The 27,789-nt window shown below is 36.5% G+C and overlaps 1 protein-coding gene across 1 annotated transcript; it reads right to left on the bottom strand.

Moving 5' to 3' along the window:
* Positions 1-1,922: 1,922 nt before the first annotated feature.
* LOC105032005 (eukaryotic translation initiation factor) lies at positions 1,923-27,374 on the bottom strand. The gene is made up of 9 exons (XM_010906320.4): positions 27,007-27,374; positions 25,963-26,034; positions 23,689-23,784; positions 23,123-23,341; positions 4,606-4,703; positions 4,204-4,291; positions 3,760-4,110; positions 3,423-3,665; positions 1,923-3,204 (listed from the first exon to the last, which is right to left on the bottom strand). The coding sequence occupies exons 1-9, from the start codon at positions 27,190-27,192 to the stop codon at positions 2,179-2,181; spliced, it is 2,379 nt and encodes a 792-aa protein (XP_010904622.1). The 5' UTR covers positions 27,193-27,374; the 3' UTR covers positions 1,923-2,178.
* Between the last annotated feature and the right edge of the window lie 415 nt (positions 27,375-27,789).

Genomic DNA, 27,789 nt, shown 5'->3' with positions numbered 1-27,789 from the left:
TATATATATATATATATATATATATATATATATATATATATATATATATATATATATATATATATATATATATATATATATATATATATATATATTATATGATGGGTATACTACTAGCCATATGTTACATTATAAATTATTGAATAGTTATCCAACAATATATGCACAAGACAAGTATGGTTGAGATAAGAAGAGATGAATGTACAATAATATAAGAAAGAAAAAATTATTTAAGAACTCCTTAGCTTAGGGCCAATTTTACTTAGTTAAATGGTCCCTGAAGTTAGTTAAATGATCCAATATGGTCCAAAGCCCATATGGCATCTAACACCATTAAGACATCATCAAGACATTATCAAAAAAATAATTTTGCCCTCACCTAAATGACTTATTTATCAAAATACGTTCTCTTCTTTTCTTCTCATCCTTCCTCATCCCACCACCAGCTCCTCTTCCAACATATCCTTTTATAAAAATCATATTGTGCTCCTTATTGCTCCTCTCCATCTTTCTCTATGTAGCATAGTCCCATCCAAGCCCTATCCCCTCCTACTATATCCTCTTCCAATGCGTTCTACTCCTCTCTAAACATCATTGCCATCCTCATTTCTCTTCTATATCTAACCTAATCTTGAGCTCCACCAAACTCTACCCACTCCTACCACCCTCTCATCTTCCAACACATTCTCCTCTCTGAACTCCACTATCATCTTCAACCATCGCCATGCCTCATCCCCATCTAACCTAGTCCTAAGCCCTACTCATTCCCACCATGACCTCCTCTTCCAACATCTCCTCCTTTCTAAACTCTACCATCATCCTCATCCCTCTTTCCATCTAATCTGATCCTGAGCCCTACCTACTCTCACTACCTCCCCCTCCTCTCTAAACCATCATCATTCTCATCTCCCCTGTCCATCTAATCTAATCCCGAGCTCCATCCACTCTCACTACATTCTCCTTTTCCTACACCTCATCCTCCTCTTTAAGCCTCCTCATCCTTCTCTCCATCCTTCCTCTCCATTTAAACCATCTCTAATAAAGATATTTCAGTATTAAAAGTCTCATGTGACCATTGTCTGATAAAATTTTGTTGGCTCACATAAATGAAGATGGATGATAGACCTATATCGAATCATTTAACTAACTTAAAAAACTTCTACGAAATTTTTTAAACTCGAAAGATACCATGTGAAACTAACCCTCAATTGAAGAGATATCTAAATAATTTTTTCTTTAAAAAAATGATAAAATAAAAAATTAAGTCATCTGTAATAAAATAAAGATAGCATAACTTAAAAATAAATTGAAAAAATGATAACTTAATTTTAAAATATACAACATTAGCCGATAGATGTACTAATAATTGATACATATAGAAGGAAAGAAGGATAAAGATACACCAAAAATCTTATGGAATAAAATAGTAAGAAGAGACTTAATATCACAAAGTCTTTTAGAAAGTATGACCTTAAAGAAAGTAAGATGGAGGAAAAGGGTTTATGTAGCCTACTCTAACCAGTCGAATAAGACTTAGTTGAGTTTTATTTTTCATGGCAGCATTTCCAATTTCAGGTTTCCAAAAATATATAGAATAAGAAGACATTGCATAATGTCTCAATGTTTCAAAGGCCTAAAATCTCATGAAGTAGACATGACAGAAGCTCCATCTGATAGGTGCTCTAACTTCCATAGAACCTCCCACCAGTTGGAGGAAAGAGGAAAATGGAACTCGTAAGCCTTGTAAATCTTTTCAGCCTTGGAAATGTAGAGGTAGGCAGGCATATTCAAAGTAGATTAGTATGAATCATTCGTTCAATAAAAAATAAAACATGATATAACAGATGACATCAAATTAACTCAAGCATGTATCGCCTCTGATCTCTTTCTTAACAAACATCAAGAAAAATTAGCCACGAACGTCAGACCAAAATCCATGGTTATGTTTTCTTATCATCTTGAATAAAATAATAAACTTAATGTGACCTCGCAGAAATATACAACTCGAAAATTAACTGCTCCTCACAGACCACATAGGGTAATTGCATTATGAGTTGCTTACCTCATACTAAAAACAGAGGAAAGACAAAGGAATGAGAGAAGGTACGAAACATGTCTTATCAAAGTTACAGATGTTTTGAGGGAAGCAACTAGAGATAGCAGCCAATAGTGCTAAATTTAAGAGAGAAGGCTTTCACAGGCCTTGATATCAGTTGCCTGACTACCCAGTACCGCCTGACCATTGAGGCTCGCTTTGATGGTTTTCATCACAGCATCAAACATTGCTGACTGAAATCTGGAATCTTCAACTTTCTTGAGAATTTCCTCCACTACCTTGAAACTAAGACCACCAGAAAGAATCAGTTTACCAACCACTTCACCAAAATAAGTTGGTGCTTTCGGCAGATCGATACCAACATCATCCAGCATTGCCCCATAAAGCGAACAGCCAGTCCCCAAGTCTCTTGGTGTAAGAACCTTAGAAGCCAACAGGTATTCCAAAAGTTGAACAACAAGATCCACACATGATTGGCCCTTGTCCAAAGCTAGATTGATGGCTTCCTTGACAACTTCTGGGTGGTATTCAGGGCTCTTCAGTTCCTTCACGCATTGAAGTGCTTCATCTAGTATGCGGATGTGGAAATACTCTTCCAAAAGAGCAACAGTCTTCTTATGTAGCTCCTTAGGATTTAACCTTGGTGCAGCCATTGGCTTGTCTGGGATCACAGGCGGTGGCGCTTGTGGAAGAGGTTTCGAGGCCCGAATATTCTGAGATGGAGAATCTATTGGACTTGAAATAAGGCTAGAGGGGCGAGACGGGGGACCACTACCCTGTAACAATGCACTAGTTTTACCAGCCATCAGGCCACCACTACCTTGAGGTAATAGCTTGGCGTTGATGGGCGATGGCTTGCCAACTAAAGGACTCTGGACACGATTAACTTCTCCCCTGGGCATGGATCTGCTCCGTGGAACTTCCCAGTTGTCCCCATCCAGCCCAGGCATTCCAGGCATCTTCCTTGTTCCAGGCATTCCAGGCATCATACCCCCAGTTCCAGGTCGGTTTATGGGTAAACTACTGGGGCTGAGGCCTCCTAAAGAACCAGCATTACGACCATTTCTCATGTTTGCGGTTGCTCCTGGGCGCAACCCGAGATTCTTTTCTGCCTCACTATGAATTTCAGTGATGGTCTTGGCCTTCACCTGCAAAACCAAGACAGCCAAAAATGCTCAGTATATCAGCAGAAATTTGAAAAGCCAACAAATATGTATAAATCCTGATTTTTGTTACTATACATTTCTTTTTCCAACAAATTCAGAAACACGTGACCTTTCATATGTCCAAAAGTAAAATAGCCTATAATATAAATAAAATGCCATAAGCTGAGACCAGCAAAATGACTCCACAAATGTGAGCTTACTTCTTCACGTCGAGGGACCCAGTTGTTGGCACGGAGGTCAAGGACATCACGAACCATAAACCTAACTCTTGATGCATGCTGGGGGTTCATTATCAGCTCCTTCAGCCGGTTGAAATAGGCATCATTAAAACGACGAGACTTGGGGCTCTCATCCAACTGCTTCCCGATGGTGTTGAAGAATTGACAGATTGCCTCGACATTTTCCTCAGCAGGGCAAGTTTTGACATCATGCCCCAATAACTCCTGTCACATAACCATGTGAGGCAATTCTTATAAACAGTAGATCACTCAAAAAATATAAAAGAACAAGTTGGACAGAATAGCGGGATCAACATACCTGAACAATATGATGCACTATTTTCTCTGGCACCATTTTCTGCTTTAGAAGCTCACCAATAAGGCGGATGTTACCTAGAGTGCGGAGCTTCACCATTCGCTCTTTATCCCTGCGTTCCATTTCTTGGTCTGGGCCTGTCAACTTTCTAATCTCAGCCCTTAGATTGTCAGCACCTTCAAATGCCTCCTGACAAATATTCAAGAGTATACGCTTGAAAGTGATTTCTTTCCCACCCGGTTCTTCAGAGGGAAATGGAGGGAGCTTCTCATTGAGATCAGAACACAATTGAGCGTACATAGGACAGAAGGTGGGCTCAAAAACAGCTTTTTCAAATATGAGTGTGATGACATCCTGCATCATTAGTGTGTTTTAACAACTAGAATTTTGGGGAAGTGGAATCTGTTTGATGAGGAACTGTGCATAAATTCTGGGTAACATGAAAACCTTTAGAATATCGGGTGTTGTGATTCCAGAATCAATCAGTTGGCCCTTGAGAACATCAAATTTCTCTGGAGTCAGCTTGTTCAATATACTGCATTAAAATAAATAACAGAAAATTAAAAAGGAAGTCCAATACAAATTCATTATGTTGCTTCCACAAAGCAGATAGAAGAGAAAGAAAAAAACAATAGACAAAGAAGGAAGGAACATGTATTATCAAGGGAGCATGAATTCAGGGAGGAATAGATCATGCAAAACCAAAAGAAACAACTAATAGCAGCAGACCTAGGTGACAACAATAAAACACATTTAAATCCATCTTCAAAACTAAAAGATTAAAAAAAGAAAAAACATTCATATGATTAGCATTGCCAGCAGGCTGAACTAAACAGTCATGTGAATCACCCTTTTACTGTTTTCAGAACCCGTTCCTTCTCTGTAAGATTGCCTCTTCGAGCAGACCATGGCACTTCAGCCTTGAGCAGAGCAGGTGCAGGTCCCGCCTGATAAATTGCATTAAATGTTATCAAATGTCAAAATAAAAAAGGGATCCATACAAAAAGTGCAGACAGCTTAGAATAAATCCATACAAAAAGTGCAGACAGCTTAGAATATATAGAGACCATGAAGAAGAATACTCCACATTAAGCTGGAATTTGAAGGTGATGAAAGATGGCATAACAATTGAAGCAATCAAAAGAAAGATCAGCAATAATGATAATCCATGCACATGCATTTTATACATGAGTTAAGCAGTGATTTCATCTTCAACGAATTCCTTTCAGAGCCAAAGACTAAAAATACATGTTATTGTTAGAATTATTAGAGGCAATATTGCTAAAAAAAGCTTGAAATTGAGTAAAACCAAGATAGGTCATATTTTGCGCCTTTAATAGGGTTTATAGGTGGAGTCAAAGCTGCAGTTCAATTGAAAGAATAAAGGATTCACCAAACAAATCATTACTTCTGCTTGAAAGAAAGATGGTTAGATAAGAAAGTGGTTGAGTTTAAAATGGGTGAAGGAAACATATATGTCCTCTTCATATTTAAAGCTGAATACCATTGAGAAGTTAATATTATAAAAAAGAAGGATGAGCAATATTATCTAGGTCAGAAAAAGGAATGTGGATGTCAAAAGAAAAAAAAAGAGATGGCATGAGTACAAGGAACTAAGGAGAAACTTCTCAATTTGGATGACCTAATAAAAGTTGACAGCAGAATCCACCAGCTAACCCTAACTGATGGGATAAGGGACATTAGTTTTTTATATCTGGACATTATTTTCATGAAATTATTGAACAAAAGATTACGGAAGTCAAAAAGGCTTTTTTTTTTTTTAAAGCACAAACATGGACATTATTAAAATTTTTGAACAAATATATGCAGGCTGTCCAGCTTTATGGAGTAAGCTGCAATAGTGTAATTCCATGATCAAATGATCACATGGTTAACTTATTTATATATTGCATTTGATCTGCACAAGTTCCCTGACAACATTGACCTCCCCATTTGATAGAAGATGATCCAAGGTGAAACTGTTTAACAATCCAAGTTAATTGAAAAAGAAAAGAAAGAAATAACTTTTTGATCTAACAGTTTATACAATTCTATATAGCAATGTGGATACAAACACAGATCAATATGACAACCAAAAAAATTATTTACATTTTTCTTCACCAAGAAACAATTGTAGACCACAGTATAATTCAAACATCAATTGCCATGTCCCTGTAGCAAACCGCATATAGTAATGTGCCTTATGTTGAATGAGGTCTATTTTAGAAAATGACTAATTTAAGTTTAAGATGGAATTAGAGGTGAAATTTTAGTTTTTAATTGTGAGTATGAAAGAAAACCGGAAAATGATTGCATAAACCTCTTGCTTTCTGTGCCTAGCTCACTCATTTAAGCTAATTTGTGTAACCTGGCCACATGCCAGACACAAGCTAGGCTTTTTTGCTCATGAACACCATCCAAAACTAAGTTCCATGCTTCCAATGATCATCCTTCATGAACAATACAATTTAAATTACACTAACCAATAATAGAAATTTTGAACAAGCTTCTCTTTTAGGTGGGGCAGGATAGATCTTAGATATGCGGCAAACAGAACATACAAGAAAGAAACTGTAGCAGAGTTAACATCTGCAAGAAGTAGAAACAGTTGGGAAAAAATTTGCCAATACAGAGACTTTGAAACTTCACAAGGGTACATATGACGAACACATACCACCCCAGAGGGAGACCAGTAGACCACCAAGAATTAGTTATTGATGGTTCCCATCTCCACTAATATAGTTTATCACGTCCTCTGAGGACCTATTTAGTCTATCACAAGTTTTCATGTTTCCTAGGACTTCCCTCATTTTAGGAAATATGATATAGAAACCAAAAAATAAACATTAAGTTTCAATTTTATATGCCATAAATTAGTTCTGGACCAAATTTTTTATTTGGTTTCTGATTATAGCATGCTCTATCACTTTAACAAGTGTCCTTAATATCCCAAAAAAATTCCCTCTATCAATCCCATACTTAATGGAACCTTAACCACTTGATACCCACTTTGATCCACCTAAACCCCTCAAATCCATGGACTCTCATGAAACTTATGCAACCCTAGAACCTTTATACCCACAAGCTCGATCACAAAGTCTCTCCACACCTTGCAAGCCTACAAGCCTACTCTATTGTAGCCCAGCCCTAGATTCTAGTTGCAACTGTTATTCATCCTAATGACCAAAGTCTAGAAAAACAGCTCCACTTTATCTCCTGAAACTTGGCTCTGTCCAGACTCCAGATATGTCATCTTTCCTGCAGCAGAAAACCAAACCATTAAACCGTTCTAAAAATCCTAGATTCCCTACCACTGCAAATATGCAGCCCTGACCCCAGAGAGTCCCACATCAACAATAAGTCATACTTCTTCTCAAATTTGTTTTTGATGGAATAACCAGTTGCATGACTATTGAAACTCATCAGTCATCACAACTAAAGCAGGTAGGATGATCAAAGAAGATTAGAAGCATTTGTAGATTGTACACAGGAGTTAGAAAAGACAATAGAGAGACATAAATTTATATAACTGAAAAAACTGAGGAAGATAACAACTATGGTAGTAAATGCATCCCTTGTTATGAGTGAATGGTGAACTATATAAAAAGGCAACCTAGAATATTTGTTAAGATTAGCTGACACCTATAACTACACATGCATCCTGAACTCATACATATGAATGAATAAATACCAGATACATGAGGAATGGGCAACGTCAAGCACAGACATCTGTTGTAAGCAACATGCCAATGCCCAACTGCCATGATGAGAAGAAAAAGTTCCCATGCCAAATGGAAGTAGCAGTGAGAGAAACAGGTCAATAGACAAGAATGGTACAGACAGCCACTTATAATGTTAATATAAAAGGACAAAGCAACTATGCATTATATTGATGAGTCCAAATTGCAAGTCACAAAGACCAGATAATGAAATAACCAAAAAACCTAAGGCTATCGGTGATGGTGACAACCCTTACATATGCAGGAAAGATAGTGCTGGTAATGGAGTCAGATTATCAGCAAGGAAAGATATGAAAGACAATTGAAGATGTTAAAGCATTTCACCACAAATGGGATCTGGAGTAACAAATTAGCATTTCACCATGAATGGGATCTGGAGGAACAAATTAGAATACTAGTATGGGAGATGTATTGCTCAAGGAAATTACAAATAAGCTAATTTTTCCTGAATAGTGGATTTAACATTTAGAAAGAGGAATGCAATGTCAACACACCACCCTGCAAGCATCAGATAGACATGATAGACATGTCTCCCAAAGCCAAAAGAACATTTCATGCCCACTGTTTGAATGGTACTGCTCATAGCACAACACACAGAGAGAGAGAGAGAGAGAGAGAGAGTGCTGACTTAAACAGCTCTGTCCTAAGAAGAGTAGATACTTGGGTCTATTGTTGCCTGTGAACAATCACATAAGCATATTTAATGATAAAAGAGAAAAGAATGCGAATGAAGCAAATTTCAAAAGGGGAACTATATATACATATATTCATTCTTGATAATAGCTTGTTCCTTCTTCAGAAGACATAAGAGTACATAAAAGAACATGCACAGATTGTATAGTTACACAAAATATAGCTGTAATAAACATTAGCATGCATCTGGGGAGAAGAAGAAAAGAAGAGATGCCATAATATTCAAAACAAATAAATAAATAAAGTGGGGAATGCCAAATGTCAAAACATGGCATGCTCCAAGCATAAAAGATTGGACGATTGCAGCTTTATTATTTACCATATATTATGATCATTCATATGACCATGAAAGGGTGTGCATCAAGGTTCACCATCTCAGTACCAGGCCCTATACTGGTGCCAACCTATTATTATGTTAATACACAGCCAGTTCAATATACCGACCATCGATATTGCCCCCATACCGCATATCAAAACGGAACCAATATGGTCTGACATATCCCGTACCACCCAACTCGATATGGTACAGCAAACCTTGTATAAAAAAGTTTAAGATTTAACCACAACAACTACCTTAGATGTGAGGTGAAAGAATTAAAATGGAAGTAAATCCCAAAAGTTCAGGGATTGAAATTGCATTAGACATAGTTTGGCTTGGTTTATGTTAGTGTAATACCCAAAATTTTAAAGCAAAACCCACTTTAAAAAAAAAAAAAGAGTTTAGAGTTGCACGTGCTGGAAATTAACGTGGAAAAGGGATCGCACGCGTGAACTCCCGATGGAATTCTTCTCGGATTAGGAATCCTAAAATCCAAAGAAAATTGAGGTGGAATTAAACTCTAAATCCTCCCCATTGAAACCTATTTAAAGGCCCTAATCCCTCTGATTTTTCTCATTGAAAATCACCACGTTCACTGCCCTATTTCTCCCCTTTCTTTCCTTTGGATTACAGGCGGTTTACCTTATTTTTGATCGTCGGAAATAGATCAAAGCCCATCAAAAACCGGGTAAAATCACTTCCATCTTATTTCCTCAATCTTTTAAGGGTTTTTATCTTGAATTTTGCGAAGTTTTTTCTGTTGAAAATCTATTGAAAAACCATTGTTTTCCGAATTACCCTATTTTTGCTTTTTGAATTTGATTTCCGCAATCGTGGGCCGCTGTGTTAGGAAATATGTCCTAAAGCCAATCGTATGGACGATTGTGCTCCTTTTTGTTATATGTATATAAATTATTTATCAATGAATAAAAGTTATTTTGGCATCATTCATAACAAAGTTACATTTTTCTTGCTAGAACTCTTGTGTTGTAATGAAATCCTTAGAACTATAAAATAATAAAGAAAGATTTATCATATAGTTTTTAAATATGTTCACAACCAAATGATACGTCATTAAAGGATGATGATGTTTATTGAGTGAAGGTCGTTGTATGCCATATAAATTGGTTGTCCTCTTAACCAAGAAGTGTGGAGACACTGATATGGCATACAGGTGAGATGTAGGAGTACATCTCACTGAACAAGTGACTTACCTGCCAAGCGCTCTGCTGTCAAGAGCAGCTCACGAAGCGTATGGATATAAATATCCCTCAAACCTGTGATCACTATAGTGACTTGCAACCAACTCACTGTGCTTTAGTGCCGGACTATCTGCATTTCTAATGCAGTGACGGAAAGCCACTGGGTACAATCAAGTACTTGCAAAGTCTGTGTGTGGATTAAGATGGAATTAATCCCTCCGAGTTGTAGGAGCTGATGCATCACTATATTACAATTTACTAAAACCTTGATCAGGATAATCCATATGATGGATTTGAAAGATTGAAATAAAGTGAGGATGATCCATCAGGATTGACAGTTTTAACCCTAAACCATCCTAAAACATTCAGGGTCAAAGAAATAAATTATGCGATAACCATATACATAGGTTCTTGAATACTGTCTTGTAATTATTCGACCTATCCGAACGTCAGGAACCATTGCTAGATGGTAACTTCGATTAGTACAAAAAACGGTTCCTGTGCTACCGATTTAGTGTTCGAACCTATGGAGTCATGCACAAAGTCAACCAACATAGAAAAGAATTGACCTAAGTCTATATGTTCAATTTGAAAGTACACAACTTGATTGAACAAATAGATTAACTTGATTGAGAATTAAGTTATGGATCATTCAGGATTAAACAGTTGCCTATATCTGACTAGCACTAGACATGAGGTTCAGATTCAATTCCTGGAATGAACAAAATTTGATCTATAACCCAAGGAGCTTATGAGAGATTGGATTTAAGTGCTAATTAATTTCAGATTAGATCTGATTTAATTAGACTTAATTAGGTTGAAAATCTAAATTAGATTTGGTTCTAAATCCTTAACAGTTTGAGATTCACAGCCTATTCAAAATTGGTTCGAATCAAATTCGCATTAGATTTGAATTGACCCATATTTGGATTAGATCCTTTGAGTCCACTTTTATTGGGACTTTCTCTCCTCATGGCCGTCCAAGAGATGGTGGGGTGCTGCATGGTGCCGCCCCACACTTGGGTGTAGGCATGGATGCATGAGGACGTCTAGTTAGGCACCAATCTTTTTTCCTTTAGGACTCCTTTGATAAGTTATAGATTAATTCAAAGCCTATCTGAATTAGGAATCCTAGTCTTATGGGTCAAAGAATTATCTATAAATAAGGAAGACCTCTAACTATCGTAGCATAACAATTAGATTATGTGCTAAGATGAGAAAGAGAGAGGAGGCGTGGAGTAGGCGTCACCCTTGCTCTTGGCATGTTCCCCATTTAGGCGTCCCTCTTCTCCAAGGCGTGAAGGCTCTTTGGGCATCCCCTCTTGTTGGTGTGAGATATCACATCAAAGATTTTCTCCCCTCCCTTATTGCCTTATGAAGGTGCATCAATCCAAGGCTTCATCCCGCTTTCCTGCGAAATTTGGCGTGCGCACGAAGTAGAGGGTTTAGGGATTCAGACTTACGTGAGGCTTTGGATTCAGAATCTTTGGAGATTTGATCCCTATTCCGCTGCGTATCAAATAAAGATCTAATCTTTATTAAGTTGTTATAGAAAATTTTTAGATGCTCTCTGGCAATTCGTCCTCAGAAACGGATTTCTTTCCCTTCAATTGGTATTAGAGCTAGGCTTTGATATATTGATGCATAACTGATTTTTCTGATTGATTTACATAATGTGATTAGGATTTTATATTAGATATTAAATCAGTTTTAGATCTGTTTAAATAAAATTTATGATCTGATTTTGATTAGATTACATGATCCTAATCAATGGTTGGTTAAAGTTTGATATAAATATGTTATAACAGAATTTTATTGTCGCAGATTTTTGTTGGAATAACAACCTTTTTTAAAATCTATTTTAAATCAATTTTAACAGAATTTCTTTTGTTGTTATTTCAGTTTAGAAGTTAGACTTATTTCAGATCCGAATTGAATCTGTTTTCTATTTTGACAGATTTTCAGATCTGATTTCTATCAAAAATCTGCACAACGTCAAAACAAATCTAACCAGAAATTTAATCGTTATGTGTTCATATGTGCATCTAATTATTTTTCTATATGATTTCATATCTGAATTTAATGTTTTATAACCTGTATAAATTAAGTTTCAAATCTGATATGATGTATATGATGCATTAAATCTGATTAGATTAGATGAAAAATATAGCTGATATGATCAATGTCATGTTCATGCTTGTCTTTATTTTGACAAATTATAGGTAGATGTGATTTTATTTGAAATTGGATTTCAGATCTTAGTAGCCTAATACTAAGATTGATGAGATCACCAGACCGTCCGATCATAAGAGGTAGTAGGAATTGATGTCCCTCTCTTGCCCATTCAACGGATTCTCTTATGATGTGTAGGAATGTCATTGTGATCCTGTTTCATGATGAAGAACAGCGAACAAATTTTTATGAATTATTTTGATCATAAATAAGTTTAGATTAGATCTAAAGCGATCTATGACTCATTACAATAAAATAAATTCAGATATAAAAATTATTTTAAAATTTAAAAAGTATGTTACATTATATGTAATTAGTAGTGATCTAAAACTTATCATGATATATGTGATATATATATAAAATTTAGATCATATTTATGCATATTTAATTATAAAACATTGATATAAAAATTAATTTTCATGATATGAAATATATAGTATGCTTCATTTGAAACTTTAATAGAATAGTTCTACAAACTGAAACATATGTTTCATACTTAATTTGAAATTAAGTTTTAAAACTATCTAGATTTGAGAATTGAAGATTATAAGACACCATATAAATCAATGGATAATGGGTTAATATGAATCAGATCCTCGTATTGGATTAGACCTAGGGTTAAAAACATATATGGACTAAATAGAGAAATCAGTTAAATCTAATCAAGAGTTGAATTAGATTAGGTCAAAAATTCTCTAGATCAACCTCAATAGTTGAAGCTTGATAAGTCCATGTTTTTGATCTTACTAAATGGACCATGATCATAGCTCAATGATTGAGCCTGAATCTTTTAGTGGATCAAATCGAAATTAATTAACCAATTAGTGTCTAAGGTAAGTTTGGCAATTTTGATCGATGGTCATTAATTGGGAGCTACTCACCTAGATGGCATCTATAACGAGTTAATGGCATATCCCTCCCACCAATCTCACTTGCTTGGCCAACATGATAGATTGTGTTTTGATTAGGTCACTAATCGATTCGAGCTGACCCATGCTATTAAGATAAATCAGTATGATTGATTTAGGTATCTTTAGATTAACTTGTATAAAGTTCTCTTCATGACTTGATGAAGTCAGTGAAGGGATTTACTACTTGCAGATCAATTTCTTCTCTTATTCTCAAATCATTAAATCAAATCCTCTAAATTATTAAGTCCTTAAAATGATATAATTATGGGGATAACTTGTTCATAGCCTCCCATTAAAGTGCGTGATAATGAGTCCAATAGTCTAAATAGGCATTGGAAGCGCCACACACCTGATGTTTATTAGGTATTGAAATTATTATTCATCATATGACCATCTTGTTGTGCCTTTCAGATCAATGCTCAGATTTATCGAGCCACACTCGGGCCTAGACATTCGTTTGTTGGATGCGCTTGGTGTAGTCATATTAATGGTTGGACCTAACTAGGATTTTCAATGGAGGCACTACACGCCTGCTGAAGAGATACCTGAGGCAAAACCTAATTGCTAAAAATTATTTAGAGAAACAATTGGTTATGAACGTACCCATGGACGCATTAGGATTGATCGAGCCACACTCGGATCCGAATACAGTCTGTGGATTTTAGTACCCATTAAGAAATTAATGTAATTCCTCAAATTAGAGGTAAAGGCTACCAATTCATATAAAATAGTGGGAGAACCTTTAGACTAAAATCCATATCTTTAGGATCAAAATAATTTATATACTAATAGGTTTATGTTTCTTCTTTTTTAGCTATGGCCAACACACTCGCTTCGTTCGCTGTTGGACAGCGACATGCTTACCGAATCCAACTCGATAGCTGGTATCGAAAGTTGAAAATCGTCTTGAAACACGAGAAGATCCTATAAGCACTTACGGATCCACCACCTGAAGAACCTGCTGCTAATGCACTCCGTGCTGCGAGAGACACTTATTTGAAGTGGCTCAATAATTGCACAATAATACATTGCATTATGAGGACAGCTATGAATGACGAACTTAATCATAAGTTCGAGGATGTGCAACCAGAGAATATAATTCAAATATTGAATGAGTCCTTCGACACCCCTGAGGATGCGGAGAGACAACCTCTTGCGCTGTGTTCAATGCCCGTATGCAAGAGGAGACGTCAGTCACTGATCATGTATTGTATATGATTGAGCAGATTGAACGCTTAAACAAACTTGACTTTCTGTTATATGAATAGTTAGACAAGGATGCTATCTTGAACTCACTATCGAAATCCTACTTATCCTTCTTAAGTCATTATAGAATGACCAAGCCTGCAGTGAACTACCATGATTTGCTAGGATTGCTGCAGACATTCGAAAAAGACCATCAGCTCCAGATGGAGTCGATGTATGTAGTGGAAGGTTTGTCTGCAGGTCTTCATTCCTCTAAGAGAAAAAAGAAGGTACAGAAAAATCATGCCGTCGATCCCAAGCCAAAGCAAAGCAAAAAGTCGAAAGTCAACAAAAGTCAGACAGAATGCTTCTTTTGCAAGAAGCTAGATCATTGAAAAAGAAATTGTCTGACAGATATAGCTTCTCTTGACTTAAACAGATCGAAGAATAAGAGAAACAAGCAATCAATTGCTTTGCAAGGTACTTATATGATAACTCCTTGTAATTTCTCTGTTTGTGATACTACTACCTGAATATTAGATACTGGAAGTCCGATTAATATTTGCAATTCGTTGCAGTGACTGCATGTCAGTAGAAAATTTAGAGAAGACGAGTGGTTCCTAAATGTTGAAAATGGAAGTCTTGTTCCAGTTCTAGCTTTAGGAACTATGCAGCTTGTTTTCGAGTCTAACAGTGTCATGTTAGATGAGTGTCATTATTGTTCTTCCTTTTTGATGAATGTCATCTCTGTAGATCTTTTGGCCAAACTTAGTTTTAAATTTCTAATAAAGGATAATTTTTGTGATATTATTGTGAATGATACTACAATTATGTGTGGACAATTAAGGCATAACATACACATATATATATATATAAATAATATATATATATATATATTATCATAGCTTGTTGGTGTAATGTACACATCGAACAAATGCCCTAGGATAGATAATGTCAGCGATTCCTACCTTTGGCATTGTAGGCTAGGTCATGTGAACAAAAACAGAATAGATAGGTTAATCAAGGACGATGTCCTTGAAATTAATGATTATGAATCATTATCGATCTGTGAATCCTGTCTACTTGGTAAAATGACCAAATCACCTTTTAAAGGAAAAGATAAACGAGCCAATGATGTTCTAGATCTAATACATAGTGATGTGTGTAGACCCATGAATATAGAGGCCAGAGGAGGATACTCTTACTTCATTACATTTACAAACGACCTATCGAGGTATGGATACGTCTACCTTATGAAGCACAAATCAATCATTTGAAATGTTCAAATGATTTTTTTTCGTAGTGAAATAGAAAAACAGACTGAGAAGAGTATTAAAACTCTTCGATCAAACCGAGGAGGTGAATACCTGATCGGTGATTTTCTGACATAAGGAGAATGGATTCTCTCACAGTGGACCCCTCCTGGAACACCATAACATAATGCGGTGTCTGAAAGGAGAAATCGAATCCTGTTAGACATCTTTCGGTCCATTATGGGGTTTGCAAATCTGTTTATCTCCTTTTGGGGATACACTCTTGAAACTACCTGCTATATTCTTAACAAGGTTCCGAGCAAATCTGTCGATAAAACTCCATATGAGATATAGACAGAACGTAGGCCAATGCTCTCACATCTTAAAATTTGAAGGTGTCCAGCTTATGTCAAGCGTTTAAAGACAGATAAGCTTGGACCAAAATCCGATAAATGTTTGTTCATAAGGTATCCAAAAGATGTCCGTCAGCAACAGAATAATCTTTTTGGAAAAGAAGTTTCTTGGAGAAGAAACTAATGCCAACAAAATTGAACTTGATGAAGTTCAAGAGGTAGAGGAATCGATACACAAAATCGAATTTGATTAGAGAATCGAATCCAGAGCCTGTAGAGGCACCATTCAGGAGATCCGATAAAATACCGCGTCAACCGAACAGATAATATGATTTCTTGATCCGAGATGGAGATCCTATCGAACTAAATGAGAACGATGAAAATCCGATCATTTATATGGAAGCCATACAAAGGTCCAACTCTCAGAAGTGGCTTGAGGCCATGAAATTCGATATGGAGTCCATGGAGATCAATAGTGTATGGACACTAGTTGATCTGCCCGAAGAGATAAAATCCATAGGGTGCAAGTGGATTTTCAAAAGAAAAAAAAAAGCGGACGAAAAGATGGAGACCTATAAAGCCCGTCTAGTTGCCAAGAATCACCGTCAATATTATGGTATTGATTATAACGAGACGTTCTCACTTGTGGCAATGCTCAAGTCTATCCAGATTATGCTTACAATAGCAACACACTTAGATTATGAAATCTGACAAATAAATGTCAAAACTATTTTCCTTAATGGAGAGCTGGAAGAAGAAATATATATGATACAACCTGAAGGATTCACATCCACAGACGAATCTAAGGTGTGCAAACTAAATAGATCCATCTATGGACTTAAGCAGGCATCTAAGAGCTGAAACATGCATTTTGATAAGATGATCAAAACGTATGATTTTGTTAGGAACGGAGAAAAACCTTGCGTCTACAAATAGGCTAATGATTCTATAGTCATCTTCCTTATACTGTATGCAGATGACATACTCTTAATAGGAAATGACATCTCAACTTTGTAGAGTAAAGCTATGACTCTCATCACAGTTCTTCACGAAAAATTTGGAAGAAGCATCCTACATCCTAAGGATGAAGATTTATAGAGATAGATCTAGAAGGTTGCTTGGATTGTCCCAATCCACGTACATCGATACCATGTTGAAAAGATTCAATATAAAAAATTTCAAAAAAGACGATCTTTCGATAGATCATGGATTACTCTTCAAGAAGGATTGTCCGACAACCCCTCAGAAGAGAGCATATGAGTAGGATCCCTTATGCTTCAGCAGTAGGATCTATCATATACGCTATGACGTGTACAATATTGGATGTAGCCTATTCACTAGGGATAGCGAGTAGATATCAGTCTGATCCAGATGAAAATCATTGAAACGTTGTGAAGACAATCCTTAAGTATTTAAGAAATACTAAGGACCAATGGCTAATCTATGGGGACAGACTTAAAACTTATAGGATATATTGATTCCAGTTTTCAGTCAGACTATGAAGATAGCAGAAACATGTCGGACTACATATTTACCTTAAATGGAGCAATATACTGAAAGAGTTTCAAGCAACATACTGTAGCCGATTCTGTATGCGAAGCAGAATACATTACTATATATGATGCTGCAAAAGAGATGGTGTGGTTACAAAAATTCATCACCGAACTTAAAATTACACCCTCTGTTGATGGCCCTGTTCTGCTGTACTACGACAGCACTGGAGCCATAGCTCAAGCGAAAGAACCAAAATCACTCCAGCATATCAAGCATATTTTGCGTCGCGATCACCTTGTATGAGAGATCATAGATCAAGATAACCTCGAGTTTCAGAAGATCGATAGAAAGGAGAACATAGTCGACCACTTCACTAAAGCTCTCAGGATCAAAGAGTTTGATGATCATAAGTGGAAGATGGGTATAAGATACTATCCCGATTGATTTTAGTTCAAATAAAGTTGTTAGAAAATGTGTCCTAAAGCCAATCGTATGGACGATTGTGCTCTATTTTGTTATATGTATATGAATTATTTATCAATTAATAGAAGTTATTTTTGCATCATTCATCACAAAGTTACATCTTCCTTGCTAAAACTCGTGTTGTGATAAAGTCCTTACAACTATAAAGTAATCGATAAAGGAGAATTTATCGTATAGTTCTTAAACAATGTTCGTGATCAAATGATACGTCATTAAAAGACGACGAGGTTTATCGAGTGAAGATTATTGTGCCATATGGGTTGTCCTCTTAATCAAAGAGTGTGAAGACACTGGTATGACATACAGACGAGATGTAGGAGTATATCGTCACTAAACAAGTGACTCACCTACTAAGCGCTCTGCTGTCAAAAATAATTCGCGAAGCGTAAGGGCATAAGTGTCCCTCAGATCTGAGATCACCATAGTGACTTGCAAGCAACTCACTGTACTTTGATGCCGAACTATCTGCATTTCTAATACAGTGACGGAAGACCACTGGGTAGAGTTAAATACTTGCGAAGTCTGTATGTGGATTAAAATAGAATTGATCCCTCCGAATTATAGAAGCTAATGCATCACTGTATTTCAATTTAGTAAAACTTTGAATAGGATAATCCATGTGATGGATTTAAAAGGTTGAAACACAATGAGGATGATCCATCAGGGTTGATAATTTAACCCTAGACCGTCCTAGAGCATTCAGGATCCAAAGGATGAATTATGCGGTAACCATATGCATAGATTCTTGAATATTGCCTTGCAATTATTCGACCTATCCGGACGTCGAGAACCATTGCTAGATGATAATTTTGATTAGTAAAGAAAATAATTTCTATGCTACCAGTTTAGTGTTCGAACCTATGGAGTCGTGCACAAAGTCAAGCGCCGTAGGAAAGAATTGACCTAAATTTATATGTTCAATTCGAAAGTACATGACTTATTTGAACAAATAGATTAACTTGATTGAAAATTAAATTATGGATCATACGAGATTAAACAGTTGACTATGTCTGGCTAACACTAGACATAAGGTTCAGATTTAATTCCGGAGATGAACAAAATTTAATCTATGATCCAAGGAATCTATGAGAGATTGGACTTAAATGCTAATTAATTTTAGATTAGATCTGATTTAATTAGACTTAATTAGGTTGAAAATCCAAGTTAAACTTGATTCTAAATCCTAAACAGTTTGAAATTGACAGCCTATTCAAAATTGAATCGAATCATATTCGACTTGGATTCGAATTGACCTATATTTGGATTGGATCCTTAGAATCTACTTTTACTAGGACTATCTCTCTCCTCATGGCCGACCAAGAGATGGTGGGGTGATGCATGGTGCCACCCCACACTTGGATGTAGGCGTGGGTGCATGAGGGTATCTAGTTAGGCGCCAATCCTTTTTCCCTTTAGGACGCCTTCTTTGATAAGTTATGGATTAATTCAAAACCTGTTTGAATAAGAAATCCTAATCTTATAGGTCATGGAGAATCATCTATAAATAAGGACCTCTAACTATCATAGCACAAGAATTAGATTGTGTGCTAAAGTGAGAAAGAGAGACAGAGGCGTGAAGTAGGCATCACCCTTGCTTTTGGCGTGTTCCCCCTTTGGGCGTCCCTCTTCTCCAAGACGTGAAGGCTCTTTGGGCATCCCCTCTTGCTGATGTGAGACGTCACATCAGAGATTCTCTCTCCTCTCTTATTGCCTTGTGAAGGTGCATCAATCCAAGACTTCATCCCACTTTCTTACGAAGTTTGGCGTGCGCGTGAAGTGAAAGATTTGTGAATTCAGACTTACGCGAGGTTTTGGATTCAGAATCTTCGGAGATTTGATCCCTATTTCGCTGCATATCAAGTAAAGATCTAATCTTTATTAAGTTATTATAGAAAATTTTTAGATGCTCCCTAGCAATCTGTCCCAAGAAATGGATTTCTTTCCCTTCATGCTGTCGGTCACCGAAACTGGCTGGCAGGGGATCGCTGGGGACTGCCCCTCCGGCCTTAAGGGTCGTCGGCGGGGGTGGTTGCCATCCTAACTCGAGAACAAGAGCAAGAGCTCCCCTATTCTGTGAAGAGCAAAAGCTCCCCTATTCTGTGAAAGAAAAGGAGGACCGCGCAAGTCCTCTGTTTCTCATGGAAAAAAAAAAAGAAAAGAAAAAAAAAAGAGAAGAAAATGAAATAATAAAGAAAAAGTTTCTCTCCTCTCTCCCTACTCTGAATATGAATTTCCACCTTTCTCTCTCTAGAAATTTTATTTCTCTCGCTCTAATGGGCTTCTCTCTCCCTGCATAATTCTAAGATTAGCCCAGTGAAGAACTTTCTTTTGACAATTTTGATGGAGTTTAGTGAAGGATCCGATCTTAAATAGAGTTTTGATTTGGGATTTGTTTAGATCTAATTTTGAATTAAAATTAATGCAAAGATATAATTTTGAATAATAGATTCTAAAGAATCTCCTCGAGGTTAATTGATCCGTTTGTTTAGTGTTCTGCAAAAAATAAGTAATAAACAATCTTCTCGAGATATTTCATAGTTTATTTTGAAAGCAAATAATTATTCTTTGAATTATGTATGATTTATGAAATTATATATTAAGTGACAAATGATTTGAAAAATTGAGATCTCTGAAAAACTATAGTTTATTGATTATGCATACGTTCAGTGAAATTATGATATCTATATGTTATGTTGCAAAAATATTTTGATATGGATCGAATTTGTGCTCTCAACCTGACTATGTTTCAGTGGGCCCCACTAATGAGGATTATACACTGGTAATCAGTGAGTCCCACCAATGGGGATTATACGTTGGTACTCAGTAGATCTTGTCAGTGGAGATTATGCGCTGGTATTTAGTGGACCTTACCAGTGAGGGTTGTGCGTTGATGTTCAGTGGACGCCGCCAATAGGGGTTAAACGTTGGTCATAGTTAAAGATTGTTGAGTTATATGTGTTTTTGATTCGAATCAGATTTATGATTATGTTTATATATGAATATGTGAAGAATTTGATTTGCATTGAATTAGCATAAAATGTATTCTTATGCTTATTCATGGCATTGTTTTGAACATTATATACTATATCTGAAATATCTAGTTGAGATGTTCATTATTTTCTGGGCTATCAAACTCATTTCATCTCTTTTATTTTTCATATGCAGATAATTAATTACGAGCGTGGGCATTAATTTTGGAAGAGAGTTTTTAGACGTGAGATTTGACATTGTCAGCTTCATTAAACTTAGATTTATTTTTGTGTTATTTTTAATGAAACGTTATTTAATGTAAGATATTTATTTAGTTATTTGAATTAAAATTGAATAATAACTATTTGAATTTTATTCCGCTGTGATGCATAGATTTCGCGATGAGATGCCTTGCATGCCTATGGAGAGAGTTCCCTATAAGTGTGTGGCGATTGTCATAACTCTGATCCACAATCTCGGATTGGGGACGTGATAATTAGTGACCAACCTAGGACCAACCTGATCCTAATCAGTTCCCAATTCTTGGAACTGAAATGGAATCAATAAGCATTATAATTTTAGAACCTAACCACGAGAATGCAAATCACAATGAGGTTGGTTCAATTTGGTTCTTGAATTACCTGGAGACCATAAATTTAAATTTCAGTGGACCTGTTTCCACAAGAAAAGGAAAAAGGGAAAGGGAAAAAAAGGCAAGAATAAGTAAAGCCATGAGAGTGTGAGGGCCTAAGAGGCAAACAGTAACAAATCATGAGGCTAAAGGAGCAGAGGTACAGCAGGAGTCATGAGTCCTGGGGGATTAAAGAGAGGCAACCATTAGGTACCAAGAGACTGACTCATGAGGGGTAGCAGATAATAAGGGTTTGAATCTTGGAGTGGAAGGACTCAGGGTCTACATCATCTGAATAACAGTTTAGGTTAAAAATATTATACACAGTATACCCCAACATGGCTAATAATGTATGACACTATATATGCACATATGTATATTTATCTACACGATATGGTAAATAGCCAGGTTCCCGTCAGATCGGTATACTTGCCCCCTTTAATTTGGAATGAACCGATGCAACTGGGTTTGTGAAAAGCAGAACCTGTACAGAACTGATTCCTATGACTGTACCAACCCAACAAGTCTGGCTTGTTCAGTCTATACTTGACTTGGGACTGCATAGCATGAGTTGCAAGTCAGAAGGGGCACCATATTTTATGATGCTCAAAAGTCAACATGATCTAGGGATAAGGATTTAAAAAACAGTTCGAGAATAGCATGGACGCCATTATACTGATCCCTGGTTCTATGACAAAGAAACACAAGAAAAATTAATCAATGGTTGAACGTAGAGGTCAAAAAGATGATGAAAAAATGATATCACATTTCAGCTATGGAAAAAAAAAAGATAATAAACAAAAAACAGGGAGAGGGAAAGTGACGCCCTTAGTAAAGAATCCAATTTATGCTGATCGGAAGTCCGGAACTATTTTTCACTGAGACTTTAAGAACATTGATTTGATTATTATTGAATAATTTAGAGAATCATTTTATTAATGGAGAAATCATCATTATCATATTGTCAATTTTTCAACAAACTAATGCGATGCAACCAGAAAAAGGAGGTAATCCTGAAATAGAACTCAAATGAATGCTTTAGTCTGGTATAAAATCAGACCTGAATTAAGATATATGGAATGCAATTCTAGTGGAAATTGAAATGGAAATCAACAATTATAGATAACCACGAATAACTCCATCGGGGATCACCATTTTTGCAATCATCATTTTCCTACATGTAAAAATAGAGATAGAAAAACAACCATTTAAAAATAGAAGCACTAGACAATATAGCAAAGGGTAAGATCATTGCATGCCTTTAAAACTTGACTTTTATGCTGGCAATAAGACCAATAGTGTTGTATGGATTAGAATGTTGAATCATAAAAGTTGGATTAGTGCCAAATCAAGAATCATAAAGATGAGAACATGAAAACCAACAAAATAGATTTGGTAAAAGATGAAAGAAATAAGCCATTAATTACATAAAGATGTCAAACAGTCAACTTAAATCCTATCATCATACAAAAAGATGATCTGAAGAGAGCTTGGTTAATTTAGAAGCAAGAAGTCATGATCAAAGAAAAGGTTAACCCGAGACAACACTTTCACAGTTAATCAAAGAATCATTAGATGCAAAATGACATTAAGGAGTGATGAACTTGAATGGAGCAACACAATATACACAAACAAAAATTTCATAACATCTAAAGAAGTATAAAGTACTTTGGGAAACAAATTCTCATTGGCACATTGTTTAGACCTCCTCAATGCAATTATTGGCCAACAAATGAAGCACATATCTACATAAAAAGGCATGTGAAAATAAGTATCATACATAAAATAAGAAGCATGATATTCATTATAGATAACCAGAAAGTTAAAAATATAATACTAATCATGAGATAAGAATGATAAGAGGCATCTCAAAAGCATCACAACACTATTTAATAATTACCCCTTGCAAGGAAGCTTTCGAAGAAAATTGGGAACTCAGTTGGTCTTGCTTATTAAATTGGTTTATTTCTTGTGGTCTCAAATTGGATGCATGTGCCTCTTTATTATCACGTATTCTATCCCACGACCTGTCCTCTCCAACTGAGGGCAATTGTCCTGAACGTCCACGCCAATCACGATTATCTGGCTCATAATAGCGACTCTGTGATTGAGTTTGCAACTGAGAGTACAAACAAATGTTAGAAAATGTGCCCACAAAAATTAGAAGCACATAAGAGAAAACATTAAGCATAAGGAATATAGAAAAGAATAATGATGAAGCCTATTTAAGCAGAAATCACGAGAAAAGTTCTTCAGAAACACATCTATTTACTAGAAAAGAAAACATGAAAATGTAGAAAACTGCAAGTCTAAGAAGTTTGAAGATAGTGCTCTTCTTCTTCTTCATTTCTTTTTTCGGAGATGTGATGACAGCGCTCTTCATCATAAGAAATATAAACAGAAACGGACTTGCTACTACCATAATTCAAATGATGCACGCACTTCACATCTTGAAATAGAACTCACATTGGCTTCACTGCGACCCCAAGTCTGATCTTCATCGTATATTTCAGCCTCAATCTCCTGTTTAACTTTCAGAATATCTTCGGGGATCTCGACAACCTGTCAGAAGAAAATAAGCAAAATCTGCAGATTAGAAAAGTTGCCGATCACAAACATTTAAAAAACGCAGTGCAATGAGTACATCTGACCCCAAGCGTACTAACATTTAGTTCTTTAAGCAATTACTAAGGATATTCATGCCATTGATATGCAAAAAATGTATGAAGCATGTAATGAAACAAGATATATAACCATCATATGCTGCATAATTGGCCTTCATTTATAAGCAGGAAAAGATGCACAGGGTACATTAAGTCTAAAAAGAAAAATTCTTATCAAGAAAAATATCATATAGAAATGAAAAAAAAAAAAAAGACAGAAGAAACTTGAAATAAACAAGCGATAAGGCCATGTTCAAGTGATTCGTTACATAGGGAGTGACTGACTAAGATGAGCATTTCCAACCAAAAAAAAAAAAAGAAGAAGAAGAATAAAGATGAGTAACATCAGATAGATTACCAAGAGTGAGCAGAGAGAAGCCGGAACATGTGATTAGAACAGGTTGTGCTAATGAGGTTGAAGATGTGGGTGAGAGATGAAGTGAGTGGTATCTATTAGGGCACTTATAGGTGGGGCCAAGAGCAACTTAGGATGGTGGACTATTATTTAGAACAGTCAACAGAGAGAAAGAGAAGGGACTCCAGCAAGGCCGGCCCATCTTTAAAATAGCATGGGTTTTTTATTAAATGAGACAGCTATTTATGATTCCAACTTAACCCTCAGACACAATTTATACACTACAAAGTCTCAATAAATAGACTAATAGTTTTCCAACATGGGCAAATTTGACAAACTTAAAGAACTACCTCTTGCTTTTTCATATGGTAATGATAATAGCCATATTTATTATGTATGGATCTTTTGATACATTCCCAGTTGAGATTTTCTAATCAATTGCCGATGATATTATTAGGAAATAGATTTATTTGGAACGAGTCCATTTTCACATCCAACATCCGTATCATCTCTAACAGCTCAAGCAATCATAGGAGAAAGAAAAATGGTCCTGGTTCAGTTTTTTCTTTTATCCCCTACAAGATTGTCCTGTACCATCATCAATTGGGATTGGGCGTAAGGGGGCATGGGGAAGAGAGATTGTCAGCATGGTGAACAACACAAGAAAGAGGTGTAGAAGGAAGAAATGATGCCATGGGATAGGGATTACATAAGCATGTAATCTTTCTTTCTTAAAGTGGCCATCCATAAAATTGTCATATGATAAAGTTTTCCATGCAAACTAATTAATTTACCATCTATGCGCAAAGCTCACAACCCTAACTTATTTTTCTAGTATACCATGTATATTATATAACATAGTGCTTGCATATGTAGACAATAAAATTTTCCATGTTTTCCACTCAAACTAATTAATCTTCCAACTAAGGACAAATCTGTCAAAGCCAAATACCCCGACTCTTTTAGTATGAATCTATATATATGCACATATAAAAAGGGCATCCTAATGTTTGGGGCTCCCGCCATTGCATGGTTTAGGGAAGGTCAGATGTACGCAACCTCACCCCCACATGCAAAAAGGCTGTTTCCATGTTTCGAACCCACAACACCCAAGCATTGCACTACAGCATACCCTCTCTATATGCACATATGATATAGATATAAGTGTAATATATTAAACAGATGAAGTTCAAGCTTTGGGTATTGATTTTCTTCCAGATTTGCATTAGTTTTTTTCTTTTTCTCTAACCAAATCTTATCAAAAAGAATTTGTTATAATGATAGGCTTATGTAATTATCTAGAAGAAATTGTCCTCTTGTCCAACAAAATATCTTTTTATAATGTTTCTCCCCCCTCCATGTGTGTCTGACACAAATAATTTCCTGCCGCATCTTTATCTCTCCATTTACGTATATCCTAACTAGTCAGGAGATTTATGGATATGCTACCTAACAAACTTTTCTAACTCTTTTTTTAATACACTAAATTCTAAATTCCACTCTCATTGGCCTCTGCCTTCCTCTCCTTACTGCTCTCCCTTCCTCTTAGACCCCCTCATCCTAACAATTAAAAATGGAAACCCTTTAAATTATCTGGCTGCTATCCCTTTCGTACTTATTTTTTTCTTATAAGCCATAATATTACTTAGTGCTTACCTTAGTTGCATTCTTAAAAAAACAGTTTTGTAAAATAGAAACTTTAAAAAAAAGGTTCTGGGGTACCTCATGAAGTTGTAAAAGTTGGTCTCTCGTGTAACGAATGCGTTCACGACCCTCAAACCATGAATCTCCAGCCTGACAAAAGTTCAAAATAATTTTATATCACAATAGCCATTTCTTCGAAAGAGATATGGAAGGAGGCAAAATAAAGTAGAAGCAGAACCGCATACCGTTTGCAATTTAGAAAACATTGTATATAGTCACAATACGTACAGGATACATGAGGAAGTCAATCAACTATATTTTCGGATTAAAAAATCCATGCCTGACGAAAAGGACAATCGTCATACTCTCCTTTCTTAGTATACTAATTATACTAAGATCATGACCTAATGGAATGAGGCACGAGCCCCAGCAACAAAAGCAAAACCAGGATACCTCCTTCCAGATGCTAAAAGCCAATACTTGCAACAGAATAACATTCACTTGCGATAAACAAATATTAATAATACAGAGAATACGGAAATTATGAAAAAGAAAAAGATGCTTTTGACAAAGCCGATGCACGTATTCTCACTAGAATCCGTGAACAAAAAAAGTGCAATTCACTGACAAATAAAAGAACCTTCTTCAACAACACCAGTTATAATCATGCTCAGAACAATCAAATAATGATAAAAACAAATTACAAATCAAAAGACACTTCACCACGAGGCCTTCAAGAATCATTCTAAAGCTACTTTTCAGGATGTAAGTAAGATAAAATAAAAGCACAAAAACAATTTTTTGACAAGCAACAGAAAATAAAACCACCACTCGCGGTCAAGATTCCATAAAAATAACCCCTTTTTTTTATTTTAAAGAAAACCTGCTTCAGTGAACCAAATTAATCAGGTCAAACATGAGCAAACTCGAGCAACCGATCTACAAATCGACTAATATAATCAGAATCCGCAGGTCAAATACGATATCAGACTTAATCCACAGTGCCCAAAAAAATAAATAAAAAAAGAAAGAAAGATAGGAAGAAGAAAACCAAAAATTGGCCAGAGATAACGTTAACGGATCATATGAAACCCTAGATCCGGCGAAAGGGCCCACGCCGACCTTGAAAGACAGGGCGGTGCCGGCGCCGCCATGGGGGCGGAGGACAGGGAGATCCGACGCCGCCGAAGAGGAGGAGGAGGAGTTGAGGGAAGAGCCGCCGAAATCGAAGCGGGGGGCAAGGAGTCTGCTACCTCGGTTGCCACCGCCGCCAGGCCTCAAGCTCAGGACCGTCTGATCCGACTGCATACCTCGCCGGAGATCCTCTCTGCGGACGGTGCTGCGATCGCGCCGGACGCCGACAAGGAAGGGAGAAGAAGAAGGACGGAGGCTACGGCGAGAGGAGGAGCCCTTGGCGAAGCCCTCTCTCTCTCTTCGGCGAAAGAGGGAGGGGGGGTGGAAGAGGAGAGGAGAAGAGGGGAGGAGGAAAGGCGGAAGAGAAGACCTATATATATGCGAGGGATTGAGCTGGGGGTGAGTATTTTCGTAATTAAGTCTCTTAGGAGGGTTAGCAAGGTACCATACATTGATATAGGAATGAAAGAGAAGCGTTTAAGATTTTACGTTGATACTTTTGATGCATTGTGGTTTTTACGGTTTGACGGAATTAGCCTTTCGTTTTGCCGGGAATATCGGATTACTGACACAATTCCAGAAGTCGGCTACGGTGACGCTATGTCGCCATCTGCGCTCGTTGTGCTCGTGCTGTCCAAGGGTTGACATCGGCCGTTGGATGGCTGGGTTCATCATGCCAGCCATCCGATCGACCAGGTATATTTTAGGATTTACATGACCCCTCCTTTTAGGTTAGAAAAATCCGTCGTCAGGATCTTCAACAAATCTAAT

The sequence above is a fragment of the Elaeis guineensis genome, chromosome 1 (genome assembly GCF_000442705.2).
Source record: "Elaeis guineensis isolate ETL-2024a chromosome 1, EG11, whole genome shotgun sequence".
Classification (NCBI taxonomy): domain Eukaryota; kingdom Viridiplantae; phylum Streptophyta; class Magnoliopsida; order Arecales; family Arecaceae; genus Elaeis; species Elaeis guineensis.
This window is presented reverse-complemented; position numbering and strand designations above follow the sequence as displayed.